Source organism: Bombyx mandarina, chromosome 18, assembly GCF_030267445.1.
Source record: "Bombyx mandarina strain Sakado chromosome 18, ASM3026744v2".
Lineage (NCBI taxonomy): Eukaryota > Metazoa > Arthropoda > Insecta > Lepidoptera > Bombycidae > Bombyx > Bombyx mandarina.
Window position 1 is genome coordinate 11,500,395 of NC_143224.1, and position 12,965 is coordinate 11,513,359.

Sequence of the window (12,965 nt, forward strand, 5' to 3'; positions counted from 1 at the left end):
AGCCCTTAGGTATCAAGGACTTAAATGCCGCCACCGATCTAGAGAAGTGAGTTCTAAGTCTCGGTTCTACAGTACAAAGTTTGCCTCCTCCTTCAAACCGGACTGTATTACTGCTTCGCGGCAGAAACAGGCAACGCCGGGGTCATGCTGCAATCTAATAGAAGAAGAGCTCGCGACGGGCAGACCTTCGTTATTTTATAAGAGGTGAAAGTTTGTCTATGTATGTCTTCAACACAGGTAAGAACAACCCGCGACTATAGAGTTTCGATTGTGGTTACTTGGGCAGGTAACAGGCAGTAAAGGTATATAAAATGATACCTTGTCACATATATTATATCGATATAATATAGGGATTAATATTTTTCATACAAACACAATCCTATAAGCATTTGACGGGATACATCGCATTATAAAATCCGTGCACGCCATCCGTGTCACCGTTTCATGGGCAAGTAGTAAATAAGAAAATGAGAATGACCTTTTATAGCGAGTGACTAATCCGCCATTAAAAGGCAACATTAAAACTACCGACGGACTTAGAGTCGATTATATTTACGGTCCTTTTAATTAGTCAGACAATTATGAGATTCATTTTAGTTAACGTATGATGAATTTAGTGTTAAAACATGTTTTTTTTTTTTTTTTTGTCAGCAGGAAATCGCCGGACTTCCGCCCTCCCCTGGGGATAGAGGGCGGAGCATGTCAGAGTCGAACTGACTAAAACCTCCTGTCGCTCAACAACCAACGTCCAAACCTCGCATGAGACAGAACTCATGAAGAGGCAAAGGGGGGAAAGTGAAGCGTTTAGTGCGGAGCACATCTCTCCCATCACCCTCCCCCTCGGGACGCCGGACCGGCGGTCGTCGGCGCCACGACCACCAGCCCTCTCGGTCGGCAGGCTATCCGAAGCCCGCCTAGATGGCGCCGGTTAGAGTGAGCTATCCTACGGAATACCCCTCTGGACCAGAACCAGCGTGGGTCGAGGATAGCCGGCCTTCCATCACCCGGATGCTCTTGCGTAAAACGCGTGCAGAGCAGCTTGCACGTCGTCTTCTTAGGCCCCCCTCGCCGGTCCCCAGACCGACATGTGAGGGGGGACCCGAAACACTTAGAGGGCCAGGGCTTGGGCGAGATCCGCCTCCCTGGCCCCCGCTAGACGGCGGCGGGATTGTGCGTCTCTCACGCGCCCCGCCGCCTCCTTCTGCGAGATGGTGCACTCGCAGAAGTCGAGCATCGCCTTCCACGACTCGTCGTCGCCGAGCATCGATGCCACAACACTCGGCAACGACAAGTCGTTTCCTACTTTTGCGACGAGGACACGGCGCCACCCCTCCAATGCGGGGCAGGCGACGAGCGTATGCTCTGCCGTGTCCAAGTCGCAATCACAATGGTGGCACTCTGCCGTCGGCTCGGCTCTGATCCGGTGCAGGAACTCACCGAAGCAACCATGCCCAGTGAGCACCTGCGTGAGCCGGAAAGTGAGGCGTCCTCTGTCACGATTCACCCAATCCACAAGGACCGGGCGAATCGCCTCGACGGTCCTACGACCGGCCGAAGGATCAGCCAGCCGTCTGGACCATGACTCCAGCACGGACCGCCGAGATTGGGCCCTCCGCGCTCTGACCACACTGTGGCTGGGACGCGCCACGCCCCGGGCGCGAAGGTCAGCCCGCCACTGATAGTCAGCGGCGAGCGCCTCCGCTTCCAGAGCCCAAGGCGGCGTCCCAGCCAGTACACACGCCGCCTCAAAGGAGATGGTGCGATAACCACGGATGACCCTGACCGCGATGGTGCGTTGCGGCCGTTGCAGCAGCTTCGCCACCCCCGCGGCCAGGGACTGGCCCCACACAGGCGCCCCGTATAGGGCCATTGATCGCACCACCCCCGTATAGAGACGGCGCGTCACCTGGTCAGGCCCCCCGACGTTGGGCAGAAGTCCCCAACAAACGAGGGACCAGGTGCTGAAAGTGAGCACGGAAGGTCCAACGACTGTCCAGAATGAGGCCGAGGTACTTCAACTGCACCCCGACCCCAATCCGGACGCCTCCAACCACGATATGGGCATCGACAGGTGGCACTCTCCGGGGCCTGTGGAACCACATGGCCTCGGATTTACTGAGTGCCACGTCGAGGCCCAATCTCCTGATTTTGGTGACGACATGCGCCACCCCAGCGGTAGCAAGACGGGCAGACTCAGCAAAACTCCCCCCCCGGGCCACGACCAACGTGTCGTCTGCGTAACAGATTACGCTTAGGCCCGGGAGGAGGGCACCCCTCAGTACCCAGTCATACCCGATATTCCACAAAAGGGGGCCGAGCACCGACCCCTGTGGAACACCGCGCACGACCGGGAACCGGTGCATGATCCCACCGTATCCGGTACACGTGACCGATCTGTCCTCCAAGTAGGAACCCACCAGCCGACGAAGGTAGGGGGGCACTCCGTGCCGTTCCAGCGCCCCCCCTATCACGGACCAGGGCAGGGTGTTAAACGCATTGGCGATGTCGAGAGACACCGCCAAAGCCACCCCAATCCTGGAGACGGCCTCCTCCGAGAGGGCCCGCACGCGAAGGATCGCGTCTACCGTCGAGCGGCCCTCTCGGAAGCCATACTGCTCCGCCGACAGATCGGGTCCCACCCTGACCAGATGCTGGATGATGCGGGCCGCCAGAATGCGTTCCAGCAGCTTGCCCACCTCATCCAGCAACACGATGGGACGGTACCCGGCGGCAGTATCCGCCGGGCGCCCCTCCTTTCTCAACAGCACGAGTCTGCCCGTCCTCCACGATGAAGGAAACCGTCCCGACTCGAGGCAGGAGTTGTAAAGCCTCAAGAGTCGGTCCCCTAGGGCACCAAGAGCCAAGGCCCAAACCCGGCCATGCACGCCGTCCGGGCCGGGTGCAGTGTCTTTCGCGCACATGTTAAAACATGGTTAGTATTCTGTAAAATTGTTTTTAATATAAAAAGCAAACGTGACTGGTAGTATTTTCTTCCTATGATATGGCTATGACTGGCATATCTTACGGATACATCAGATTCAATAACTCTTGCATTAGATACCTTCAGCTCTAACACTAGGAGCAGGCTTAGGGATCCCGGTAACCGTACTCGTCGAACTCGGTAAAGAGCTCGACGTGCAATCTAACCCATGCATCAGCCCGCTGAGTTTCTCGCCGGATCTTCTCAGCGAGTCGTGATTCCGATTCGATAGTAGATTCATTCGGGAAGCAGTTACTCTTGAGTTGTTAGGTCTTCTTCGGAGGCGCTCGGGTAGCTGTTAGCAAATCCCACCCCTCCTGGCTGAGCCTTGCTCACCCACATGTCTTGGTGACACTGGAAAGGCTTCCGGGCTACCAGTAATACTTCAATCATAAGAAAAAAGAAGTAAGTATTACTTATATCATAAATAGCGTAAATACACTGCTGATACGCTTCTAAAGTTGAGCATACGTGAGCACGCACGGATAGGTACCACTATCCTGCCTAATTTAGCAACGAAGCAGTCGTGCGTACCGATTTGAAGGGTTAGGAATCGTAATACAAATGATACTTCAATTTTATCTTGCGATAGTTATCGGTATACCCCTTATGTCTCGTTTCACTCTTGATAGAATAGTCGTTAACGTTATATGGAGGGGGCTGATCTGATGCGTTACGATGCCCTGCTATCTCTCACTACCCTAGGCCACTCTGCTGCACTCATTTAAGGGTCCTCCCACCATAGTCCTGGTTTGGTCGGTCCACCGCATTGGAGACTACTAACCAGTTAACACCAAGTGGGTCATGAGGTCGTTGGCTCATCTAGAAAAAAAAGAAGAAAAAAAAACACCAAAGTGCAGTCAATGAACTATACAAAACTTTGATACAAATAATGTCTATATAGTACGAAATATGCGTAAAACTATCGAAGAATGTACAAGGGAAGAAAATATTGACTTGCCATTTAAATTCGAATATCTGTACGTAGGTAATTATTTCTAGTGTAACAGCAACAGCAATAACGTGTTATCTTTATAATAAAATTTATAACGTTCAAGGGGTCATCACTATTAACACAATAATTGTGTAACAAGAAATTACCCTAAACATAATTTACGGTTTGTATCTAGATTTAATTTAGACGAATTGAAAACAACACTTTATTGCATTAACATTTTAAGAATTGCGTTAAAAAAAATAGCTTACTTTTTGTTCTTTTCAAATCAAGTTTAATTCCATTGAAGTCAGTCATTGTTGCATTGTAGCAAAAAGTTTCGCATTCCAAACTATAAGCGATACATTGAACCTCATTTTCAGTTTATAAATAACAGTAAACACTGGCAGTCAATAAAGAAATATTTTGGTTTATAAGCACGTGTCGGTTTTCGATTTCAGTACCGTTCTAATTTTGAAACAATGTTTATGTTTTCCACGTGCCTCCGAACGTACCCAACTTAAATAATTACGACAAAAATATAATAATCGCGAGTTTAAAAATAGCTTTCCCAAAATCAAGACAAAAAAAACATTGGAGGAATAGGTATATTTTTTTTTTAGTATATACATACTCATTCTTTTAATTGGTACGCTGAAATGAGTTTTATTATGTGTGAATTTGCTTCAGTGACTGAGGTGTTTGACAAATTGATGGTTTTGTTATTTCCTGTAACAGATTTAAAATCAGAAAAAAATGAATACAGTATTTTGTATTTTTTATATTTCAACTTCGAAGCATGCATGTTCAGAATATATGATATATACTTTTTATTCTCAAAGCAAATATATTATCTATACTAATATTATAAAGAGGAAAGATTTGTTTGTTTGTTTGTTTCGAATAGGCTCCGAAACTACTGGACCGATTTGAAAAATTCTTTTTCCATTAGAAGCCGACATTGTCCCTGATGAACATAGGCTACTTTTAAAAAAAAAAAAAATATTTTTTTGGTTTCATGTGTGTTTTAATGTTTCCGAAGCGAAGCGAGGGCGGGTCGCTAGTATTTAATAAATGAATACACAAAACATGAAAGAAAACTTGTTGTTAGCAAAATAATAAAAAACATAACAAAGATTTCTAACAAAAAAAATACCAAGATTATGTAAATTCTTGGATGCGGTATTTTACTCGGCTTCAATTTTTAATTCTCGCTCTTTTATATTCAGTCGAAGTTAAACCTTTGGTTATTTATCGCTGTTTGTCTTTGATCAGAGCCGGTCGGTCTCAGTTATCTGGGATCCAAAGCTCTTTTTATTTTCATTCATAAATCTTTAAAACGTTTTAAATGAAAGTTGATGTAGCAACACGGCCGCCATTAAAAGATCGGCCAATGGAATTGTATCCAGTTTATTAAGAGAAAAAAGGGAACAAAATGGGATTGTTATATTGTAATATTAATAACCAATAATTTTTTATATAAGCAGTAATATAAATTAGAATGGAAACATTCATTTACGTTTATGTAAATTAAGATCTGAATAATCTGTACAATATTCTTGTACACAAAGATTTTAAAAGGCAATCATTTATATATAAAAAAACCTATTTCTGGCGTCTGTATTGGGGTCGGGGTGCAGTTGAAGTACCTCGGCCTCATTCTGGACAGTCGTTGGACCTACCGTGCTCATTTTCAGAACCTGGTCCGTCGTTTGTTGTGGATGGCCGGCGCGTTAAGCCGGCTTCTACCCAACGTCGGGGGGCCTGACCAGGTGACGCGCCGTCTTTATACAGGGGTGATGCTATCAATGGCCCTTTATGGGGCGCCCGTGTGGGTCACTCCCTGGTCGTGGGGGTGGCGAAGCTGCTGCAACGGTCGCAATACACCATTGCGGTCAGGGTCATCGGTGGTTATCGTACCATCTCCTTCGAAGCGGCGTGTATATTGGCTGGGGCGCCGCCTTGGGTCCTGGAGGCGGAGGCGCTCGCCGCTGAATATCAGTGGCGGGCTGACCATCGTGCGCGGGGGTGGCGCGTCCTAGCCCTAGTGTGCTTAGAGTGCAGAGGGTCCAATCTCGGCGGTCCGTGCTGGAGTCATGGTCCAGGCGGCTGGCCGGTCCTTCCTGACCAAAAAAAAATTTGTTCTTTTTTTTTGGTCAATCTTTGGCTTGTCAATTTTAATTTAAGTCTTGAATAAATAAAAATCACTGTGCTTACATCTCATAGCAATGACTAAATGCAGTACAATATTTTGTAGGTACCCCACGATGTCTTTGCCGATAAGCATCCCCTTGCTGTTGGCGGCGACCGCGGTTTTGGCCGGTAAGTTCCTTTTGAAGTATATTTTGTATAATGTTTGCGGTGGTAAACTTAGCAAAAGTCTAAGGTCTGTCGTGCGAGAAGTCAACGGTTTGAGACGTTGTTCTTTTGTCTTGTTCTGTTTTAAAACGTCATATCCGTCACGGCACATCACTTCACGTCACGTACATTAGCAGTGGTAGACGAGCCGATGTCTCCCTAGTTACCAAATAACTTTTAAAAGGTGTTTTCATGTTAATTAGAGGCCAAAATGAACTCTGGAAGCGTACTGTGAAACAGAGCAACGGTTCAAGGCATTAGTTTGAACCGTCGATAGATCGACTCTCTATTAATGCGTATAAAGTGCGGAACGTTGGAATATCGACTATTGCGCAGTTTAATTTATTTATTTATTAAATAAATACACTTGTGGCGGGTAGCCATCATACAACGCAAGATAATTGACAGATGCCTGAATCTCGCTTACGACATTTTCAAGATAAAGCGCATATATACAAGTTCCGAACAACAACATTCGGACCGTCGGTCTACCGAGCAGATATCACCGGCTCTTGGAAGATCTTCCCTCCGGTGGAAGATCTTCCCTTTGTCGTATATTCCTCCAAACACTCATAATATAAAAGATGTATATGGAATCAAACGGAGTCACGATCCTCAGCAACGAGGGGCCGATTGTAGAGAGAGAGAGAGAGAGATAACATATGTTTCATTTGTGTAGTTTGATAAGAGAACGATTCAAAATGAACAAAAATCCATCTATATTTGAGGAAAAAAATTAAGATATTTTGCACTCTTATATTATTTTTTTTTGCTTATATGGATGGACGAGCTCACAGACCACCTGGTTTTAAGTGGTTACTGGAGCCCATAGACATCTACAACGTAAATGCGCCACCCACCTCGAGATATAAGTTCTAAGATCTCAGTATAGTTACAACGGCTACCCCACCCTTCGAACCGAAATGCATTACTGCTTCACGGCGGAAATAGGCGGGGCGGTGGTACCTACCCGTGCGGACTCTCAAGAGGTCCTACCACCAGTAAAGGTATTAATTAAGGTAGCTACTTTTTTCAAAAATCCTTTAGTAGTTTAGTGCAATATACGACTATATGAAAATAAGCTGAGCATTAAAAGGGTTAAGATTCTACGACGGATTGCTGAAAGCAGATAAGCGCACAAGTGTAGTAGAAAACAAAATGAAAAAGTAAACTGTCTCCATCATTTGGTGTTTTTCTGTCTTCTGTCTGAACTAGAAATTTAGCAGATTAATGTTTACAATAGGTCCCGCAGTAGTCGAAATTCGACTATAATTAATTGGAATTGTTAGTTTGTACACACATACTATAATCAAAAATTTCGCCAAAGCTACACTATTAAAAAATAATAATAAAGACAAACAATATTTAATCTATTCTCAATTTGACCACAGACGTCAAGAACAAAAGTTTGACAATAAATAGTATGCATGCGTGTGTGCGTCATATACATGGTATGTGGTGTGTGTAATGTTTTCTTTATTGAATTAATGTATCTTTTATGCATTATTTTAAAAAAAATATTAGCATTGTGCACTTCTTCTCTATATTCTCTATAAGTGTGGAAAATTTCATACTCCTCCGTACGCGCGATTTTCGTAAAAAGGGATACAAAGTTTTTGCTTCACGTATTAATATATAGATTTAGAACACTTATACAAAAAATCCCTATCGAATATATTTGAAAACTTCTAGACCTATATTATTTTTTTCGGGTTTCACGAGGCGTTAACATACCTGAAAAGTACGTTTGCGGTTTATACTCGCGTTTTTTATTGTCGCTTATATATCATTTCCGGCGCTTCCAATACTTTACCAATTTTCGTGGTCACGGACGGCTAGCGTTGTTATTCGACGAAATTTGAATATTGTTGTCAGACACGTGAAACTAAATATACCTAGTCAGGTCATAAATTCTGTCACATGTAATGTAAAATAATTGAAACAAGTTTATTCATTATGTAACCATTCATATACCAAAATGAACTTAACAAAACATAGATTCTTATGACACTAAAGTTTATTCAAAATGACCTCCGTGATTTTGAATACAGGCCTTCAATCTGCGCGGCCAGTCGTCTATCGCAGCACGAACGAGGTCCATATCAATATCGGCGGCTGCCTTAATCAAGGATGTCTTGAGTGACTTCAAATTGGGATGAGGCTTTGAGCACGCCTTTTCCTCCAAGTGTTGCCATATCTTGTAATCTGACGGATTCTAATCTGGAGTGGAGGAGGGCCAGTCTTCGTGCCGGATGAAGTCGATTTCACGCGCCGCCAGCCAGTCTTGTGTGCTCTTCGCTCTATGAGCTGGCGCCGAATCTTGTTGGAATACCCAGTGCCTGTTATTGAACATGGTATGAGAAACAGGTTCCACAAGGTTCGTCAGGACTGTATTTTGATACACAACTGCATTCGTTTTTACACCTTTCTCACAAAAATGTACCTCTGTTAAGCCCCAATAAGAAACTCCCAACCATACCATGAGCGAAGATGGAAAATGACCTCGTTGGACACGCAGAATACGGTTGCTCGCTTCTTCACTACTGGGTGCGTACACCTTATCATTTTGTTTGTTGTAGCTCTCTTCTACGGTAAGAAATTTTTCATCCGAAAAAAGAATTTTCCGATATTTTTTTCCCGCGTACCGCTTCAACAAAGTGCGGCATCTCTTCAGTCTCAGGTCCATTAGACGAGCATTCAAACGATGTCCTGTTTTTCTTCGATATGCCCGAAGTCCTAAGTCTTCATTTAACATCCTTTTCACCGTGGTTCTGCTTAACCCCATCTGAAGGGCCAACAGTTTCTGCTTACGTTTGGGATTTCTTTGAATTCGCGCCTTCACAGCTTTTATCACTGCTGGGGTCCTAACAGACCGAGGGCGACCACTTCTTGTCATCTACACTAGAGTCTTCATTGTATCGTTTGATGGTACGATAAACGAATCTTTTGGTTATATTCAAAATTTTCAATATGTAAAAAATTTGAATTGGCGCGTAACCGCAACGATGCAACGCAATAACTGTAACACGGTCTTCTTTAAGCGTCCACTCCGTATTTAAAAATGAGTAAAATTCTAAAAGTATACATTTTTATTTTCATGAACAATTCGAAATTCGAATTCAATAAACTTTTTTGTGGCCAGCATCCTAAAAGAAAAGTTTTTACTGTGTGACAATACTTATGACCTGACTATATAATTCAGATTTTTGCAAAGCTGTATCTTCTTTAGAATAAATAACATTTGGGTATATATTTCGTAGAAAGATGAACAAGTACACAGCTGATGTTATGTTTGTATCAGTCTATAGCAGGGGTGACCAACTTGATTAAAACCAACATCTACTGTTTACTGACGAAAGAGAAAATCAACCAATGCCATTTCTTGAAATTTAACGAAACAATGTAGTTCAGTATACATATGAGTAGTATATTTTCTTTTATTAAAAAGATTAACATAAAGCTGAAATTATATAATAAAAGAGAACTATTATGTGTGACTTAATGTTCATTAACAATGATACAAGCTGAAGATTATGCGTGCAGCAATAGGTGATGACGTTGCGCAGTCTGTTCTATGTATTTATGCCTTTTTGGTCTTGGCACGATCGACTGAACTAATGTCCACGATCGACCGGTCGATCGCGATCTACCGGTTGGCCACCCCTGGTCTATAGAAATCTAAACGGGAATACAATACAAGATAAGCCTTGAGACATGAGGTCAGTGTCTCAGTTGTATTGTGTAACAACAGTCCGACCATTCAAATATTTTTTTATACCCAAAGCCTTTTTTTTATTACCTTTGTAGGCGGACGAGCATACAGCCCACCTGATGGTGAGTGGTTACCATCGCCCATAGACTTCAGCAATGCCAGGGGCAGAACCAAGCCGCTGCCTGTCGTTAAATGCATGTTTATTAAAATATTCAACGAAACTACCTAGTCAGGTCATAAATTCTGTCACATGTTTAATGTAAAATAATTGAAACAAGTTTATTCATTATGTAACCATTCATATACCAAAATGAACTTAACAAAACATAGATTCTTATGACACTAAAATTTATTCAAAATGACCTCCGTGATTTTGAATACAGGCCTTCAATCTGCGCGGCCAGTCGTCTATCGCAGCACGAACGAGGTCCATGTCAATATCGGCGGCTGCCTTAATCAAGGATGTCTTGAGTGACTCCAAATTGGGATGAGGCTTTGAGCACGCCTTTTCCTCCAAGTGTTGCCATATCTTGTAATCTAACGGATTCAAATCTGGACTGGAAGAGGGCCAGTCTTCGTGCCGGATGAAGTCGATTTCACGCGCCGCCAGCCAGTCTTGTGTGCTCTTCGCTCTATGAGCTGGCGCCAAATCTTGTTGGAATACCCAGTGCCTGTTATTGAACATGGTATGAGAAACAGGTTCCACAAAGTTCGTCAGGACTGTATTTTGATACACAACTGCATTCGTTTTTACACCTTTCTCACAAAAATGTACCTCTGTTAAGCCCCAATAAGAAACTCCCAACCATACCATGAGCGAGGATGGAAAATGATCTCGTTGGACACGCGGAATACGGTTGCTCGCTTCTTCACTACTGTGTGCGTACACCTTATCATTTTGTTTGTTGTAGCTCTCTTCTACGGTAAAATTTGCCCACTGAGTTTCTCGCCGGATCTTCTCAGTGGGTCGCGTTTCCGATCCGGTGGTAGATTCTGCGAAGCACGGCTCTTGCTAGGGTTCGTGTTAGCAACATCGTCAGGTTGAGCCCCGTGAGCTCACCTACTAAAGTTAGGGTTACGCTGACATAGCCTCTCAAGGCTATCAGTTTAGGTAGGAAAAAAAAAAAAAAAAAAAAAGGTAAAATTTTTTTCATCCGAAAAAAGAATTTCCCGATTTTTTTTTCCCGCGTACCGCTTCAACAAAGCGCGGCATCTCTTCAGTCTCAGGTCCATTAGACGAGCATTCAAACGATGTCCTGTTTTTCTTCGATATGCCCGAAGCCCTAAGTCTTCATTTAACACCCTTTTCACCGTGGTTCTGCTTAACCCCATCTGAAGGGCCAACAGTTTCTGCTTACGTTTGGGATTTCTTTGAATTCGCGCCTTCACAGCTTTTATCACTGCTGGAGTCCTAACAGACCGAGGGCGACCACTTCTTGACCTGTCATCTACACTAGAGTCTTCATTGTATCGTTTGATGGTACGATAAACGAATCTTTTGGTTATATTCAAATTTTTCAGTATGTTAAAATTTTGAATTGGCGCGTAGCCGCAACGATGCAACGCAATAACTGCAACACGGTCTTCTTTAAGCGTCCACTCCATATTTAAAAATGAGTAAAATTCTAAAAGTATACTATTTTTATTTTCATGAATAATTCGAGATTCGAATTCAATAAACTTTTTTGTGGTCAGCATTCTAAAAGAAAAGTTTTTACTGTGTGACAATACTTATGACCTGACTAGTTATATTCAGCATGATAAAAAAAAACAAAATTACTTTGTTTTTACAATGGTGCTTTATCCATTGCTTATCATATAAGGTGTGACAGAATACGATATGTAAATCGCCCGTCAATGAATTAGGTGTAAAATAGATGGTCGTCGGACGGGATAGAATGTTTTTTTCTTTATTTTGGAATTGTAACAGGCGTGACTGGCAAGCTCCCGGATACCGCAGGTAGCGACGCACACATTGACACAGTTATTTTGTGTTTACAACACAAACAGAGTTTTAAACTGTTCGAATATTGCGGGTTCTGTCGAGAAATTAATCTATTATTTGTAAAAAAAAAATTTTTTTTTTAAAAAAACGTCAAAAAATCCGTTTTATCTTAGTCTTAAAGTTACGTTGTACTAGTTGTATTAAACAATCGATACCGAAAATTTTAAGAGTCAACAAATATTAAAACATTTCTCTTATACATTACGTCCCACTATAAAACATCTGTGAAAAACGATTATCATTATATCAACAAATGTGATAATTGAGAACTTTGATTGGTTGACTTGTTTAATACTTACCTTTAAAAAAAACATCTAAGCACTCGGTAGTTTTTCACAGGTTACTTACTTAACAAGGAGACTCGTTAATAAGAAGCTCTAATCACTTTTGCTCACAAAAGAAACTGGGATGATGTACGGGACCCTAAGCGATACAATGCATCAAGTTTTCTTGTGAGTGCGTGTGCGTGTGTGTGTCTGTGTGCTGTAAGTACATAACAAATTTTACGCTTACTCGTCATTATGGGGTCCAAGTATTTGTATGAACTCATTAGTAACTACCTACAGGAGGATTTGTAGTTTTTTTTCCCTCCTATCCTCACCGCCCTCAGTCCTTTTTTGATTACAATAGGATTTAAGGAATTGTTTGGGCAAATAAGCGCGTAGGTACTTAGTTTTTTTTGTAGTTAGAAAATTTAAAGTGCTTCTGAGATTTATCTCAAAGAAGACGGAATATAACTATTATATTTAGGTTGAAGTGTGAGATGAGGATGCTACGTAAAATCAATTTTGTTTGCAAGTGATTAACAAGGGTACCAAAAATTGATGTAGGTAATTGATTTTTAATGTACAATAAAAATTGTTCGGAATAATGGCCTCAAATCAGATCAAAATAATATGTGCGTAAAAGACGTTGTTGTAATCATACCAGATGAAGACTAAGACTAAAAGATGCTACGATGCATCTTCAAATTAAT

At 42.8% G+C, this 12,965-nt stretch overlaps 1 protein-coding gene across 1 annotated transcript in view; it reads left to right on the forward strand.

Moving 5' to 3' along the window:
• Positions 1-12,965, forward strand: part of boi (brother of ihog) — a 53,605-nt gene that overhangs the window by 15,684 nt on the left and 24,956 nt on the right. Inside the window, exon 2 of the mRNA XM_089734820.1 lies at positions 6,172-6,236. Coding sequence (XP_089590946.1) covers positions 6,182-6,236 — 55 coding nt within the window. The 5' untranslated portion in view covers positions 6,172-6,181. The remainder of the gene's footprint in view (positions 1-6,171; positions 6,237-12,965) is intronic.